Source organism: Macaca nemestrina, chromosome 1 (assembly GCF_043159975.1).
Source record: "Macaca nemestrina isolate mMacNem1 chromosome 1, mMacNem.hap1, whole genome shotgun sequence".
Lineage (NCBI taxonomy): Eukaryota > Metazoa > Chordata > Mammalia > Primates > Cercopithecidae > Macaca > Macaca nemestrina.
This window is the reverse complement of record NC_092125.1, coordinates 155,404,068-155,421,399: the sequence shown is the minus strand read 5'-3', so window position 1 is coordinate 155,421,399 and position 17,332 is coordinate 155,404,068. Positions and strand designations below refer to the sequence as shown.

At 38.9% G+C, this 17,332-nt stretch overlaps 1 protein-coding gene across 3 annotated transcripts in view; it reads left to right on the top strand.

The window, feature by feature from the left end:
• LOC105482690 (GIPC PDZ domain containing family member 2) overlaps nt 1-16,295 on the top strand; it is a 102,736-nt gene extending 86,441 nt beyond the window's left edge. For all 3 annotated transcript variants that reach the window (XM_011742942.3, XM_011742944.3, XM_071090751.1), the window contains one exon: nt 15,989-16,295. In XM_011742942.3, coding sequence (XP_011741244.2) covers nt 15,989-16,234 — 246 coding nt within the window. In that variant the 3' untranslated portion in view covers nt 16,235-16,295. The remainder of the gene's footprint in view (nt 1-15,988) is intronic.
• Nucleotides 16,296-17,332: the final 1,037 nt, after the last annotated feature.

The following is a 17,332-nucleotide window of genomic DNA, read 5'->3' as shown; positions in this document are numbered from 1 at the left end:
TATTTATGCTCACATACAGTAACAGAGATATGATGTAGTATTGCTTATAGGCATATATATTTGGCTCGAGGCCCTAACCCTAAAACTAACCCTAAAAGAGACCAGCTTGGGCAATGTAGTGAGATGAGACCCTGTCTCTAGTAAAAAAAAAAAAATTAGCCAGGCATGGTGGCGTGCACCTGAAGTCCTAGCCACTTGAGAGTCTGAGGCTGGAGGATTGCTTGAGTCCAAGAGTTTGAAGCTGCAGTGAGCTAGGATGGTGCCACTGCACTTTAGACTGGGCTACAGAGTGAGATCCTGTCTCTAAAAAAACAAAAACAAATAAGTAAATAAAAAAAAAAAAGGAAAAAAAGAAAATGCAGCTTAAAAAAAGGAAATTCAGGGCACTAAACATTCCTTACAAATTCTTTGTAAATTAACTAGAAATTTCTTTGTAAAGTGAATTAGTCATCTGTAACAAATTCCTCTAATTGACATTAAAAGCCATTATCATTACACATGATTAGCAATGTGGTCAGTTACCTAGGGAGGTAAAGTGTAATTATTTGAAGAATGCAAACCATTGTTAAATAAGGAATTTCTTTCATTATTCAGATCTGATTAGCATGAAATATAAATTACAAGTGTGGTACTGATTTAACAGGCAAATATATTTACATGTATAAATATTCTCAGTATTTCTTAGCTTTCAGAAATATTAATTCTTAATGCAAATTACATTAACATCACATTTTTCTGTATTAATGTAAGTATATATTTTAAAAATTTAAAAAGTAATATGGCAACAACGTGTCTTAGAACACTATCCTCAAAAAAGGATTAAGAGGTTTTATTATTTGAAAATGGAAAATAATTTAAATGAATTTTTTTTTTTGAGATGGAGTCTTGCTCTGTCGCCCAGGCTTGAGTGCAGTGGTGCGATCTCGGCTCACTGCAAGCTCCGCCTCCCAGGTTCACACCATTCTCCTGCCTCAGCCTCCCGAGTAGCTGGGACTACAGGCACCTGCCACCATGCCCGGTTAATTTTTTGTATTTTTAGTAGAGACGGGGTTTCACCATGTTAGCCAGGATGGTCTCGATCTCCTGATCTGGTGATCCACTTGCCTCAGCCTCCCAGAGTGCTGAAATTACAGGCGTGAGCCACCATGCCTGGCAATTTAAATGAATTTTTGTAGAGAGTAATCCTGAAGATGAAAGTGCTGCATTTGATTGTAAAGTTTAGTTGTGAACTATGACTTTTCTACCAACCAGTGTCAACATAGGTCACCTTGGGATGTTATCCATGAAAAAAATAAACGTTCTAAAAGACGTTGAATCCTATAAGGCCTCATATAGTCTTGACCTAACTCAGTATAAAGTTGTATCATACAAGTTTCTTCCTGAATGTTTAAGGAAACTGTGTAAGTTGTATATAGAATTATAATGTTTTCTGATGATACCAGTTTAGGAGTTTGGAGATCATCCAAGCAACTTTAGAATTTTAGCATTTCAAATATATTGAGATCCTGAGATGTGTGAAAAGAAGATTGATTGTTTCTAAGTCATTTATTCTATAACATCTTTTCTTTTTAAAAATTTTACGACTTTGCTTTTGGAGCAGATACGAAGTCTGTTATAGCTCTTGAAAAAGTATGCAGTAATGGTGTTTCATTTATTTTATTTTTTTTATTATACTTTAAGTTCTAGGGTGCATGTGCACAACATACAGGTTTGTTACATATGTGTACATGTGCCATGTTGCTGTGCTGCACTCATTAACTCGTCATTTACATTAGGTATATCTCCTAATGCTAGCTCTCCCACCTCCCCCCTCCCCACGACAGGCCCCGGTGTGTGAAGTTCCCCTTCCGGTGTCCAAGTGATCTCATTGTTCAGTTCCCACCTATGAGTGAGAACATGCGGTGTTTGGTTTTCTGTTCTTGCGATAGTTTGCTGAGAATGATGGTTTCCAGCTGCATCCATGTCCCTACAAAGGACATGAACTCATCCTTTTTTATGGCTGCATAGTATTCCATGGTGTATATGTGCCACATTTTCTTAATCCAGTCTGTCACTGATGGACATTTGGGTTGATTCCAAGTCTTTGCTATTGTGAATAGTGCTTCAATAAACATACGTGTGTGTGTGTCTTTATAGCAGCATGATTTATAATCCTTTGGGTATATACCCAGTAATGGGATGGATGGGTCAAATGGTATTTCTAGTTCTAGATCCTTGAGGAATCACCACACTGTCTTCCACAGTGGTTGAACTAGTTTACAGTCTCACCAACAGTGTAAAAGTGTTCCTTTTTCTCCACATTCTCTCCAGCACCTGTTGTTTCTTGACTTTTTAATGATCGCCATTCTAGCTGGTGTGAGATGGTATCTCATTGTGGTTTTGATTTGCATTTCTCTGATGGCGAGTGATGATGAGCATTTTTTCATGTGTGTGTTGGCTGCATACATATCTTCTTTTGAGAAATGTCTGTTCATATCCTTTGCCCACTTTTTGATGGGGTTGTTTTTTTCTTGTAAATTTGTTTGAGTTCTTTGTAGGTTCTGGATATTAGCCCTTTGTCAGATGGGTAGATTGCAAAAATTTTCTCCCATTCTGTAGGTTGCCTGTTCACTCTGATGGTAGTTTCTTTTGCTGTGCAGAAGCTCTTTAGTTTAATGAGATCCCATTTGTCAATTACGGCTTTTGTTGCCATTGCTTTTGGTGTTTTAGACATGAAGTCCTTGCCCGTGCCTATGTCCTGAATGGTATTGCCTAGGTTTTCTTCAAGGGTTTTTATGGTTTTATGTCTAACATTTAAGTCTTTAATCCATCTGGAATTAATTTTTATATAAGGAATGGATCCAATTTCAGCTTTCTGCATATGGCTAGCAATTTTTCCAGCACCATTTATTAAATAGGAAATCCTTTCCCCATTTCTTGTTTTGTCAGGTTTGTCAAAGATCCGATAGTTGTAGATGTGTGGTATTATTTCTGAGGGCTCTCTTCTGTTTCATTGGTCTATATATCTGTTTTGGTACCAGTACCATGCTGTTTTGGTTACTGTGGCCTTGGAGTATAGTTTGAAGTCAGGTAGTGTGATGCCTCTAGCTTTATTCTTTTGGCTTAGGATTGTCTTGGCAACGCGGGCTCTTTTTGGTTCCATGTGAACTTTAAAGTAGTTTTTTCCAATTCTGTGAAGAAAGTCATTGGTAGCTTGATGGGGATGGCATTGAATCTATAAATTACCTTGGGCAGTATGGCCATTTTCATGATATTGATTCTTCGTTTCCATGAGCATGGAATGTTCTTCCATTTGATGTGTCCTCTTTTATGTCATTGAGCAGTGGTTTGTAGTTCTCCTTGAAGAGGTCCTGCACATCCCTTGTAAGTTGGATTGCTAGGTATTTTATTCTCTTTGAAGCAATTGTGAATGGGAGTTCACTCATGATTTGGCTCTCTGTTTGTTTGTTATTGGTGTATAAGAATGCTTGTGAGTTTTGCACATTAATTTTGTATCCTGAGACTTTGCTGAAGTTGCTTATCAGCTTAAGGGGATTTTGGGCTGAAATGATGGGGTTTTGTAAATATACAGTCATGTTGTCTGCAACAGGGACAGTTTGACTTCCTCTTTTCCAAATTGAATTCCCTTTATTTCTTTCTCCTGCCTGATTGTCCTGGCCAGAACTTCCAACCCTATGTTGAATAGGAGTGGTGAGAGAGGGCATCCCTGTCTTTGCCAGTTTTCAAAGGCAATGCTTCCAGTTTTTGCCCATTCAGTATGATACTGGCTGTGGGTTTGTCATGAATAGCTCTTATTATTTTGAGATACATCCCATTAATACCTAATTTATTGAGAGTTTTTAGCATGAAGGGCTGTTGAATTTTGTCAAAGGCCCTTTCTGCGTCTATTGAGATAATCATGTGGTTTTTGTCTTTGGTTCTGTTTATGATGGATTATGTTTATTGATTTGCATATGTTGAACCAGCCTTGCATCCCAGGAATGAAGCCAACTTGATCGTGGTGATTAAGCTTTTTGATGTGCTGCTGGATTTGGCTTGCCAGTATTTTATTGAGGATTTTCGCATTGATGTTCATCAGGGATATTGGTCTAAAATTCTCTTTTGTTGTTGTGTCTCTCCCAGGCTTTGGTATCAGGATGATGCTGGCCTCATAAAATGAGTTAAGGAGGATTCCCTCTTTTTCTATTGATTGGAATAGTTTCAGAAGGAGCAGTACCAGCTCCTCCTTGTATCTCTGGTAGAATTCGGACATGAATCCATCTGGTCTTGGACTTTTTTTGGTTGGTAGGCTATGAATTATTGCCTCAATTTCAGAGCCTGTTATTGGTCTATTCAGGGATTCAAATTCTTCCTGGTTTAGTCTTGGGAGGGTGTATGTGTCCAGGAATTTGTCCGTTTCTTCTAGATTCTCTGGTTTATTTGCATAGAGGTGTTTATAGTATTCTCTGATGGTAGATTGTATTTCTGTGGGATTGGTGGTGATATCCCCTTTGTCATTTTTTTATTGCGTCTATTTGATTCTTCTCTCTTTTCTTCTTTATTAGTCTGGCTTGTGGTCTATCTATTTTGTTGATCTTTTCAAAAAACCAGCTCCTGGATTCATTGATTTTTTGAAGGGTTTTTTGTGTCTCTATCTCCTTCAGTTCTGCTCTGATCTTAGTTATTTGTTGCCTTCTGCTAGCTTTCGAATGTGTTTGCTCTTGCTTCTCTAGTTCTTTTAATTGTGATGCTAGGGTGTCAATTTTAGATCTTTCCTGCTCTCTCTTGTGGGCATTTAGTGCTATAAATTTCCCTCTACACTCTGCTTTAAATGTGTCCCAGAGATTCTGGTATGTTGTATCTTTGTTCTCATTGGTTTCAAAGAACATCTTTATCTCTGCCTTTATTTAATTATGTACCCAATAGTCATTCAGGAGCAGGCTGTTCAGTTTCCATGTAGTTGAGTGGTTTTGAGTGAGTTTGTTAATCCTGAGTTCTAGTTTGATTGCACTGTGGTCTGAGAGACCGTTTGTTATAATTTCTGTTCTTTTACATTTGCTGAGGAGTGCTTTACTTCCAACTATGCGGTCAATTTTCGAATAAGTGCAATGTGGTGCTGAGAAAAATGTATATTCTGTTGATTTGGGTGGAGAGTTCTGTAGATGTCTGTTAGGTCTGCTTAGTGCAGAGCTGAGTTCAATTCCTGGATATCCTTGTTAATTTTCTGTCTCGTTGATGTGTCTAATGTTGACAGTGGGGTGTTAAAGTCTCCCATTATTATTGTGTGAGAGTCTGAGTCTCTTTGTAGGTCTCTAAGGACTTGCTTTATGTATCTGAGTGCTCCTGTATTGGGTGCATATATATTTAGGATAGTTAGCTCTTCTGGTTGAATTGATCCCTTACCATTGTGTAATGGCCTTCTTTGTCTCTCTGATCTTTGTTGGTTTAAAGTCTGTTTTATCAGAGACTAGGATGGCAACCTGTGCTTTTTTTTTGTTTTCCATTTGCTTTGTAGATCTTCCTCCATCCCTCTATTTTGAGCCTATGTGTGTCTCTGCACGTGAGATGGGTCTCCTGAATACAGCACACTGATGGGTCTTGACTCTCTATCCAATTTGCCAGTCTGTGTCTTTTAATTGGGGCATTTAGTCCATTTACATTTAAGGTTAATATTGTTATGTGTGAATTTGATCCTGTCATTATAATGTTAGCTGGTTATTTTGCTCATTTGTTGATGCAGTTTCTTCCTAGCATCGATGGTCTTTACAATTTGGCATGTTTTTGCAGTGGCTGGTGCTGGTTGTTCCTTTCCATGTTTAGTGCTTCCTTTAAGGGCTCTTGTAAGGCAGGCCTGGTGTGACAAAATCTCTCAGCATTTGCTTGTCTGTAAAGGATTTTATTTCTCCTTGGCTTATGAAGCTTAGTTTGGCTGGATATGAAATTCTGGGTTGAAAATTCTTTTATTTAATAATGTTGAATATTGGCCCCCCACTCTCTTCTGGGTAGTAGAGTTTCTGCTGAGAGATTCACTGTTAGTCTGATGGGCTTCTCTTTGTGGGTAACCCGACCTTTCTCTCTGGCTGCCCTTAACATTTTTTCCTTCATTTCAACCTTGGTGAATCTGACAATTGTGTGTCTTGGAGTTGCTCTTCTCGAGGAGTATCTTTATGGCATTCTCTGTATTTCCTGAATTTGAATGTTGGCCTGCCTTGCTAGGTTGGGGAAGTTCTCCTGGATACTATCCTAAAGAGTGTTTTCCGGCCGGGCGCGGTGGCTCAAGCCTGTAATCCCAGCACTTTGGGAGGCCGAGACGGGCGGATCATGACGTCAGGAGTTCGAGACCATCCTGGCTAACACGGTGAAACCCTGTCTCTACTAAAAAATACAAAAAACTAGCCGGGCGAGGTGGCGGGCGCCTGTAGTCCCAGCTACTCGGGAGGCTGAGGCAGGAGAATGGCGTAAAAACCCGGGAGGCGGAGCTTGCAATGAGCTGAGATCCGGCCACTGCACTCCAGCCTGGGCCACACAGCAAGACTCCGTCTCAAAAAAAAAAAAAAAAAAAGAGTGTTTTCCAACTTGGTTCCATTCTCCCCATCACTTTCAGGTACACCAGTCAGACGTAGATTTGATCTTTTCACATAGTCCCATATTTCTTGGAGGCTTTGTTCATTTCTTTTTACTTTTTTTCTCTAAACTTCTCGCTTCATTTCATTCATTTGATCTTCAATCACTAATACCTTTTCTTCCACTTGATCAAATCAGCTACTAAAGCTTGTGCATGCATCATGTACTTCTCATGCCATGGTTTTCAGCTCCATCAGGTCATTTAAGGTCTTCTCTACACTGTTTATTCTAGTTGGCCATTCGTCTAATCTTTTTTCAAGGTTTTTAGCTTCTTTGCAATGGGTTTGAATATCCTCCTTTAGCTTGGAGAAGTTTGTTATTACCGATCATCTGAAGCCTTCTTCTCTCAACTCGTCAAAGTCATTCTCCATCCAGCTTTGTTCCGTTTTTGGTGAGGAACTGCATTCCTTTGGAGGAGAGGAGGCACTCTGATTTTTAGGATTTTCAGCTGTTCTGCTCTGGTTTCTCCCCAACTTGGTGGTTTTATCTACCTTTGATCTTTGATGATGATGATGACGTCCAGATGGGGTTTTGGTGTAGATGTCCTTTCTGTTTGTTAGTTTTCCTTCTAATGGTCAGGAGCCTCAGCTGCAGGTCTGTTGGAGTTTGCTGCAGGTCCACTCCAGACCCTGTTTGCCTGTGTATCACCAGCGGAGGCTGCAGAACAACAAATATTGCAGAATGGCAAATGTTGCTGTCTGATCGTTCCTCTGGAAACTTCGTCTCAGTGGGGCATCTGGCCATATGAGGTGTCAGTCAGCCCCTACTGGGAGGTGCCTCCCAGTTAGGCTACTCAGGGGTCAGGGACCCACTTGAGGAGGCAGTCTGTCCATTCTCAGATCTCAAACTCCATGCTGGGAGAACCACTACTGTGTTCAAAACTGTCAGACAGGGATGTTTAAGTCTGCAGAAGTTTCTGCTGCCTTTTTTTCAGCTATGCCCTGCCTGCAGAGGTGGAGTCTACAGAGACAGGCAGGCCTCCTTGAGCTGTGGTGGGCTCCACCCAGTTTGAGCTTCCCGTCACTTTACCTATTTAAGCCTCAGCAATGGTGGGCGCCCCTCCCCCAGCCTCCCTGAGGTCTTGTAGTTCGATCTCAGACTGCTGTGCTAGCAATGAACAAGGCTCCGTGGGCATGGGACCCTCCGAGCCAGGTGCGGGATATAATCTCCTGGTGTGTCATTTGCTAAGACCATTGGAAAAGCGCAGTATTAGGGTGAGAGTGACCTGATTTTCCAGGTGCCGTCTGTCACTGCTTCCCTTGGCTAGGAAAGGGAATTCCCTAACCCCTTGCGCTTGCGATGCCTCTCCCTGCTTTGGTTCACGCTCGGTGGGCTGCACCCACTGTCCTGCACCCACTCTCTGACAAGCACCAGTGAGATGAACCCAGTACCTCAGTTGGAAATGCAGAAATCACCCATCTTCTGTGTTGTTCACTCTGGGAGCTGTAGACTGGAGCTATTCCTGTGCGGCCATCTTGGAACCGCTAATGGTGTTTTAATAGTGAGAATTACATTTCTCCTTTCTTCCTAAGATCACTTTCTTTTTTTCTTTGAGATGGAGTCTTGCTCTGTCACCCAGGCTGGAGTGCAGTGGCACAATCTTGCTCACCGCAACCTCCACCTCCCGGTTCAAGCCATTCTCCTGCCTCAGCCTCCTGAATAGCTGGAATTATAGGTGACTGCCACCTTGTCCAGCTAATTTTTTGTACTTTTAGTAGAGATGGGGTTTCACCACGTTGACCAGATTGGTCTCGAACCCCTGACCTTGCAATCTGCCTGCCTTGGCCTCCTAAAGTGCTACAAGTACAGGCATGAGCCACCAGGCCCGGCCAGATTACTTTCTTTTTATAGTGAATTCAAAACAGTGAACACTGTAGAAAGTCATTGTTTTCAGATAAAGCCAATGAAGTTTTAGAAATTTTCGTTAGAAAATATTCTACCTTGACTGCATTTTTGATGTTTGACTTGTGAGTTGTTTGAAAAGCGTTGATATTTATAAAAAGTCTTAGGAAAAGTAAGGCCCGAAGACCTTCCATAGAATGAGATGTAGTGGCATATTTCATGATTAAACTAACAATAATGATGACTAATCTTTACATCCTGCTATTTGCCATTTTATAGATTTGAAAATTGAAATTCAGAGAAGTTTGATAACTTGCCAAAGTCACCTAATGAGTTAAAAACTAAGATTTCTGAAACTTTGATACCAAGATTTTTAGCCATAAAGTAATATTTTATATTTAAATGTTCTGTTTGTTTAAAAAGTTAATGGAAATTATATGTTGATCTGTATCACCAACACAGGTTTGTCATTAATAATAATGTAAATGTAGTTCAGTGACAGTAGTAAAAATGGCCACTAGAGGTCAGCACTTAGCTGCTATATGTGGTAAAAAAAAAATTCTCTTTCCAATTAAAAAAATTCTTTTTGAGATGGGATCTCACTATGTTGCCCAGGCTAATCTCAAAATTCTGGACTCAAGCAATCTCCCTGCATCACCCTCCCAAGTAGCAGGGATTAATTTTACTATTTTTTAAAATCTATTTTTTTCTTTTTTTTCTCATGTGTTTCTAAACATTATACTGTAAGAAAATAATACTCTTTTACTGGAATATTTTTTGCCAGATTGCATTCAGATTTATTATTGCAGTATATTGAAATTTTATTGTAATCAATAGATGAAAATAATCTTAGTAGCTATCTTATGTTAATATGCTATATCTTTATAAAAAGTGTTTTATTTTGCTGAAGTTTCTTTTGCTTTTCTCTTAAATCAGAGCTATAATATTTTATCAAAAAGGACAAATTTTACCATTTACTTATCCTGTAAAGATGTCTTAAAAGCTATGCTTACCAAACCCAGCTGAGGATGAGAAATAAAACAAAAAAGTGATGTTTATACTTTATGCATTAGGAAAAATATATAACATATTTAGTTGCATGCTCCATTTTTGAATTCATGTAGCAAATTACTGGTTTTTAAAAGATGTATAGAGCGCTGTATTACATGCAGTATTTCCAACCCAATTATGTAGCTGTGTAATGGGTGTTTTTTGTTCTTCTACAAGATCAGGTGTTTCTTGAAGGCAGATACCATATCTTACTCAGTTTTAGTCCCAGCTCTTACCACAGTACCTCTCTGAGAGTAAGTACTTGGTAAATGTCTGTTGAGAGTCACAAAAGGAGTGAATTCACAGGGAGCATGAGTCCTAATTTTATTAGTTTGGAGCTTTGACCCTTGGGGAAATTATTAAACTTAGAATCCTAATTTTCACATCTATAAGAGGGTCATAATAAAAATAATCTTATAGGGTTGCCAAGGAATCAAATTAAATAATCTGTATAAAGTTTCTGTCACATCATAAACAATAATGGATGTAGGTATTATCATTCAGTGATTATCACTAATGATTATTACTGTTAATAGTTGTAATGGCAGTGGTAATAGAGGTGGAACATGTGGAGCTGTATAACTAGACTGTATCAGCAGCTCTGGGCGGTGTGGGAATTTTTTTTTTTTTTTTCTTTCACTTTTCTATTGTGCCAGAATGCATGAGTGAGATTATGCATTTTGGACTGTGAGGTTAGACTATGGGCATCTTGAAGCAGCATTTTCTTTCATTTTGTGACTAGAAACCCAAAGCAGACATTGCAAGTCAGTGCAGGTCAGACCTACAACATGGAGTTCCCAGGCTTAGTGCACTAGACAATGCTGCTGAGCTTCCTGAGGTATAAAAAAACCATGTACCAAGTTGTTTCTTTTTCCCTCTTATAGCGAAGGATGTGTGTGTATGTGTGTGTGTGTGTGTGTGTGTGTGTGTGTGTGTGTGTGTAGGGAGAGAAATTGATTCAGTGTTCATCAGTGAACATCTGCATCCTTGTCATTGTCTCCCCCAACATTTAAGAGCATCATCCATACTGTTAGTTTCTGTTTCTGAATGGTTTGTATGTTTTCTTATGTCTTTTATCTGTATGCATCTTATTTCTTCCTCAGATAGCTTTCTTCCTTAACATGTGTTACCCATATGTCATTATAATCTTTAGGTAATTGTCTTAATAAATGCTACCTGCAAAGCCTATGAGAACGAGTTAAAATGGTAGAGTAAGCACAGTTCTGAACTGGAGTTCTACTTCAGCAATACTTCACCTTTACATTCTGGCTACTCTTCTTTTACATCCTGGCTGAGACCAGAGTTCTGGACTTCACTTTCCCCAATGCATGCTAACTGTGTCTGTGCAAAACGTATGTAACTGTAATTACAAGCCCTTCTCTTGCACCGCCTATTCACTAGCATTTATTATGCATGAGAAACTGAGTTAGTTACCATGGGCATAAAAGACTGAGTAAGCTACTGAAGATCTGTTGGGAGTTTATTCTGTTAGTAGGAGAGAAAAAATACACAGAAAAATAAATGTCAATGCAGAGCAATGTTGAATTTGCAGTCCAAGACCTTTTTATTCAAAGTGTTGTCTGAGGACCAGCATCGCCTGGGAGTTGAAAATGCAGAATCTCAGGGCTGCAGAACTGCTGAACCAGAATCTGCATTGTGCCAAGATCCTAGGCGATTTGCTTATGCATTTAAGCTTGAAAAACACTGGCAGAAGGGTTTAGAGAATGGAGATATCTCTTCCAGCTGTGGACAAAGTATTGCATGGAGGAGAGAGCCTTGAAGGAGAGAAAGGATTTTGACAGTGGTACTGGTGGCTAGGAGGAGGTTATCCTGGGCAAAGGCAGAAAGCAGCAAAGATAGCATTTTGAGTGGTCAGATTTATGAGAGCACAACATTAATGTAGTGTAGTGTAGTGAGAACCAAGGGTTTTATAGATTAGACTGCCACTAGGGTTTAGAGTTTTAAAGATAAACATTGGTTACACAAGGAAAAAAAACTTTTTTTAAGAGATAGGGTCTCATTCTATTGTGCAAGCTAGAGTGAAGTAGCATGATCATAGCTCAGTGTAGCCTCAAATTCTTGGGCTCAAGTGATCCTCTTGCCTCAGCCTCCTGAGTATCTGGAACTGCAGATGTGCACTGTCATGCCTGGTGGATTTTATTTTTTTAAATTAAGTACATTATTTTAAGAGACAAGATGTTGCTGTGTTGCTCAGGCTGGTCTCAAACTTCTGGCCTCATGTGATCTTCCTGCCTCAGCCTCCCTAGCAGCTGGGACTGCGGGCGTGAGCCACTATGCCCAGATGGAATATTTTTATATACGGGAATGACAGATAATCTCAGAGGTGGAGAGGAGCTTCATGGTCCTTTTGTCTCAGTACCCAGTGGGATCAAAGCTGTACTTTAGGAAAGGGAGTCCAATGTGCCTACGTGGGGTGGCTTGCTGACTGGACTTGGAAATAACATGGCAGCAGTGGGAATGAAATGGAAAGAATTGAATTAGAGTTGCAAAGGTAGAATGAAGGGAGACAGTGTTTGGTGCACAGTCTGAAGACCTCAGAGAAGAGAAAATGATGGAAACAAGAGAAAGAGTAGCAGTTTCTTTAGAAGGCACAGTGATATTTGGTTTCTGGACATGTTGTTTGAGATGCTAATGGATCACCTAGGAAGAATTGCCCATCAGTTACTCAGAAATGGGTGTGTGGAACTCATGAATGAAGTTGGGGATGGAGGCAAAGATTTGGGACTTCTCTGCACCATGGTCATGCTTAACCTGGGATTGTGGATAAGATCTCCAAGGCAAGACACTCTGAGAAGAGAGACACAGACAGAACCTCCAGACTTGTTTGAAATGCTGATGGAATGCTGCAGGGCACTGCTTCCCTGAGCACTTGGCTTCTTATCTGATGGTGTGAAAATGCACTCTAAGGGCAGCTTTCTTCTTTTCTTAACTATAGTGCTATGACTGTCTGTTGAAAGAAATGAAACATTCCTTACAGACATTAAGGCATCCCTTAATGGCTTAGGAAATAATTTCCCAAATATACCTTATACCTATGAACACACAGAATAAATATGACAAGTTAGGTATAGTTTTACTGCATCAAACACAGCACTAAAAAAGCTTTTTCTATTTTGAATTTTTGTACTATGTTTTGCTAAGTTTTCTTCCATTGCTTCATAGAGGTTTCTTCCATTATTTTGCTATGGTAATTTTCAAACAGATAGACTGTTGAAAGACTTTTTAGTGAATACTTTTGTATATACCTGTCACCTAGACTCTACCATTAATATTTTACTAAAATTACATTATCACCTACCTCCTCATTTAGTCATTCTGTATAAATATTTTTATAAAAATATAGTTGTGATTATAATAAAAAGATACGTACTGCTTTTTCAGTAAATATTAGAACAAAAATATTTCCCTAAGTTATTATCAATTATTCATAAACATTATTTAAAATGATTTAAAAATATTTCACATAATACATTTCATCATACCAGAGGTAACTTAATGATCCTACATTTTAGAATTTTTTTTGGATTCTGTAGGAACATCTTTATGCTAAATTCTTTTCTGTTTTTAAAATTTTATTTTTGAAGTCTAGATTTCCGGAAGTAAAAATTCTAGGTAGATCAAAGGATACGAACACTTTTACGACTTTTGATACTTGTTGCCAAACATTTTTCAACAGCCAAACTTACGAAGTCAAACCAGTGTATCTGAGTGTTTGCTTCAGTATATACTGGCCATCCTTGACATATCATTACAAAAAAGTTTTAATAAACTCGGGAACTTTGGAAGAGTCTGGGTAACTTGGCAGGACCCTTGGGCTGGAGCAGAGGTTCCAGCTGCAGCTAACTCCCTCCTTTGTGAAGTGTTTGCTTCCAGATTGATGGTAAATGAAGAAGGCTGAGTAATGGCTGAGATCTGGGGCAAGATGGAGAGCGAGGTGATGATAATAAAGAGAAGAGATTTAATTTCTCTTATTTCTTCACTGCCATTCATATATATATATATATATAGAAACAATCTTAAATTTACAGAAAAGATACAAATACAGCACAAAGACTTTTTTCTCTTGAACTATTTGAGAGTCAGTTACCTCAATGCTGTCCCATTGCCCCCAAATACTTTAGTGTGTGTTTCCTAAAAACAAAGATATTCTCCTATTGAACCATAACATAACCACCCAAACCATGAAATTAACATTGATACATTACTGCCATTTAATATTCATATTCTATTTACGTTTCACCAAGTTCCTTAATATCTGTTATAGCAAAAGAATGTGTTCCAAATCACATGTTGCATTTACTTATCATGTTGTGTCAATTTGGAATAGTTCTTTGTTCTTTACTAGGTTTTCATGACCTTGATGCTTTTGGAGGGTACAAGCCAGTTATTTTGTGGAATGTTCCTCAACATTGCTTTGTCTAATACTTTTTTCATAAGTACAGTCAGGTTACACCTCTTTGGCAGGAACATCACAAATGTGATTCTGTATTCTTTTCATTACATCTTATGGGGAAGCGCAGGTTTTTGATTTTTTTTGTTAGGAACGTTCACTTTGATCACTTAAGGTGGTGTTTGTTAGGCTTCTGCACTGTAAAATTATTCTGTTTCATTGATAGGTATTGGTGGGGAGACATTTTAAAACTATGTAAATATACAGTCCTTTATGAATCAGTCAGCTTCTTCATTTTTTCTTTAATCTATCTCTTCAGTCGGTTGTGTATTTTATTATGGATTCATGGCTTCCTGTTTTATTCACTGGCGTTATAGCCTGTTACCATCATTATTTATTTTGATGTTTAAATTATCCCTGATTTGGTCAGTGTGAACTCTTGCACTCTGACGTCTATGTCCTTTTCACATGTTCCCATCATTTTTTGATACTTTCTTACTTTCTGGTACAAGATATTCTTGGTTCATATTGCACTTTGCCTGCTCCAGCCCTGGAATCTACCATTTTCTGAGGAAGTCTTAATCTTTCTAATGGAGAATGGTACTTAAGAACCAAGATTTGGGTGCTTTGTGTACTCATTGTTGTTGGGGTGTCATGCTTCCAGGACTGAGGAATGTGTATGCATGTGTGTGTATGCATTTATGTCTGTATTTTATAACATCTTAATTGGAGATATATATATTTCCAGTGATATCTACAATTCTAATTCCATAGGGTTCATTCTTATTTTCTCCCTTTCCCTATTTATCCTTCTCCAGCAGTGACAAACCTGATTCCTGTTGTTCTGTATGTATGTGTGTGTGTATGTATGTATGTGTGTATGTGATCCATCTCCACATGTGTAACCAATCTCTCATCACTGTGGCTGCTGTCCTCCCATCCCCGTGCCCTCCTCACCACATCTGTACTCTCCTACCCCACGCCAGGCTGCCTGGCCATATAGAAGCCCTCCTTACCTTACTAGAGGTTTGATCCCTCTACCAGTTCACCACACCCCCACCCCACTTCTGCTCTGATCCTGGTGCCCTTCTGCAGGCCACATTCCTCCCTTTCTTCCTAGCCTGCCTTGTGTTAGGACTGAACTGATGGGAAGAGGCATAGCTTTTGTCTCTCCAGACCCTGTGGCTCATTCAGAGAAGTCATGCAAACTAGAATTAGTTCATCCTTAACCTGGAAGGAAAGGAGATGCTGGAGCTTTTCCCTGGGGCTTTGGCGTTTCCCTTTCACGTGGAGGTTTTTCACCCAAGTCCCACGTCACATATACACAGTCTCTTTCTGGTTGCTGGTGCTTCTAGGGTGCTGAGTGGAAATCTGCTGAGCCTCCTGGGCTCCCAGGCAGCTGGGGCAAGTCCTAAGTACTCCTGAAGATGCTGGTTCCAAGACATAGAATATGGGACCCAGGCAACTTAGTAGAAAAACTGAACAAGGTCGCCACTTTCACGTTCTATCCCAAACTGGAGAGGGGCTCAGAAAAGGTACCTCGGTTCCACAGGTGGACTTATGTCTTCCTCTGCTTCTCCCCAGCTTGACTGCTGCAGTGCAAACTGTCATCCTTTGTCTTTTTGTCTTTGGGTAGGGAGGACTGGACTCCGCCTCAGCTGGGAGTGGGGGACTGGTGGAGGAGGGAGGGAGAGTAGTGACTATTAGGAGGTTGAGGAAGGGGTGTTCTTTAAGTTTCCTGCTAAGGTTAGTCACAGCCACAGGGTTTCTTTCAGGGGATATTGTTCTACTCTTGGGAATGCCAGAGGTTCCCAACTGACAGGCTCTAAGATTGGGTAGAGGGCAAGGGTAGCAGCTGCAAACCTGGGTGCAGTGGACAGACTGTTGAAAAGTATCTTTGCCACCTTGATGTGTGCGTGTGAGAGAGGGTATCTTACTGTTCTAATTTGCATTTAATTTTGCATTTAATTTGAAATATACTTATGTATGTTACTTTTAGCAAATAATTTTCCTGTTGCCATTTTTCTCAGTCCTTTGATGCTATTTCATTTATCGTTAATTTTTTAATATTATTTTTGATAGCCACCACAATGTTTGAAGCTGGAAAGGACAAAGTTAATCCAGATGAATTTGCTGTGGCGCTTGACGAAACTCTTGGAGACTTTGCGTTCCCAGACGAATTTGTCTTTGATGTTTGGGGAGTCATTGGTGATGCCAAACGAAGAGGATTATGATGTGGACACTCCACCTCTGAAGAAACGACCTATCGTTCTTTTTTTTTCTTTTTTTAAAAGTCCCATAAGATCTGTTTTTGGACACCTTTACTAACTGTGGTTTAATTTCGTGTGTATGGAATATATTCTTTGAAATATAATTTTGGTAATTTTGATTTCTGGGCACTTTTTAATGTTACTGATGTAGTATGCTTAAGAGAAATGACCTAAATAAGGATAAATTGTAATATTCATTCAAAAGGATTTTAAAAGTAAGTTTTAAGGAGTATTTCTAGATAGATGATTTTCTTCTCCATTAATACCCATGCTTTGTTTTTCACATATAAATAGTTGATTTCAATAGCTTTGTAGTTTTTTTTTTTTTTTTCAAAACCTTAATGTAAACTAGGATTGGAGTATGATTTACCTCATAGCATCTTCATGGTGTTATCCTAGTTTGAACAGGATATGTTCAGGCAATGAAAGGTGAATGATGCCCCTTATTGTTCTAGAAGCATTTTTTTTTTTTTTTTTTGATTTTCTGAGTAAGGGAAGGAAGATTCCTGTGGCATGTTGATTTCTATGGCCAACTTTCTCTTTTTGTAAAACAAAGATTGATTGATTTTCTTGTATGCTTCTTTATACAAGCTCTTAAAACTTGTGGTTGAAATCTGTGCTGTGTCTCTGCATGTGTAAAAGAAGGGTAAAAAAAGAAGTAGGTAGGGTAGAACTACTTGAATTTGATTTTTTTCAGTCCTTAAAACATTATTTCTTTTTTTCACCCATAGCTACTTTTATGTTACTTTTATAAGCACTCCAGGGAAGATTTTATATTTTTTTGTAGAGTTTTTGGAAAGATATTTACTCAAAATAACTGTTTTAGAACTTTTTTTTTTTTTTTTTTTTTTTTTTTTTTTTTTTTTTGGTTAAACATCAGCACTTTTTAGTTCCTTAAACTTTAGAAGAGAGACTGTCAGAAATAGATTTTCTTCCAGTGGAAAGAAAGGAGGAAGGGAGAATTGAGAAAATATATTAGTCTATTATTTTAGAGTTCTAATGCACTCCTCTAAACCTTACATTGTAGAGAAAATTGAGGGTAAATGACTGTCTTATCACTCTTATTTGACATTTTATAGGTGTAAGAGAAATGGAAATGAATGGTTTCAACAAAGATAATTTAATACAGCAGAGCATGGTGTGACCAAGCATCTTT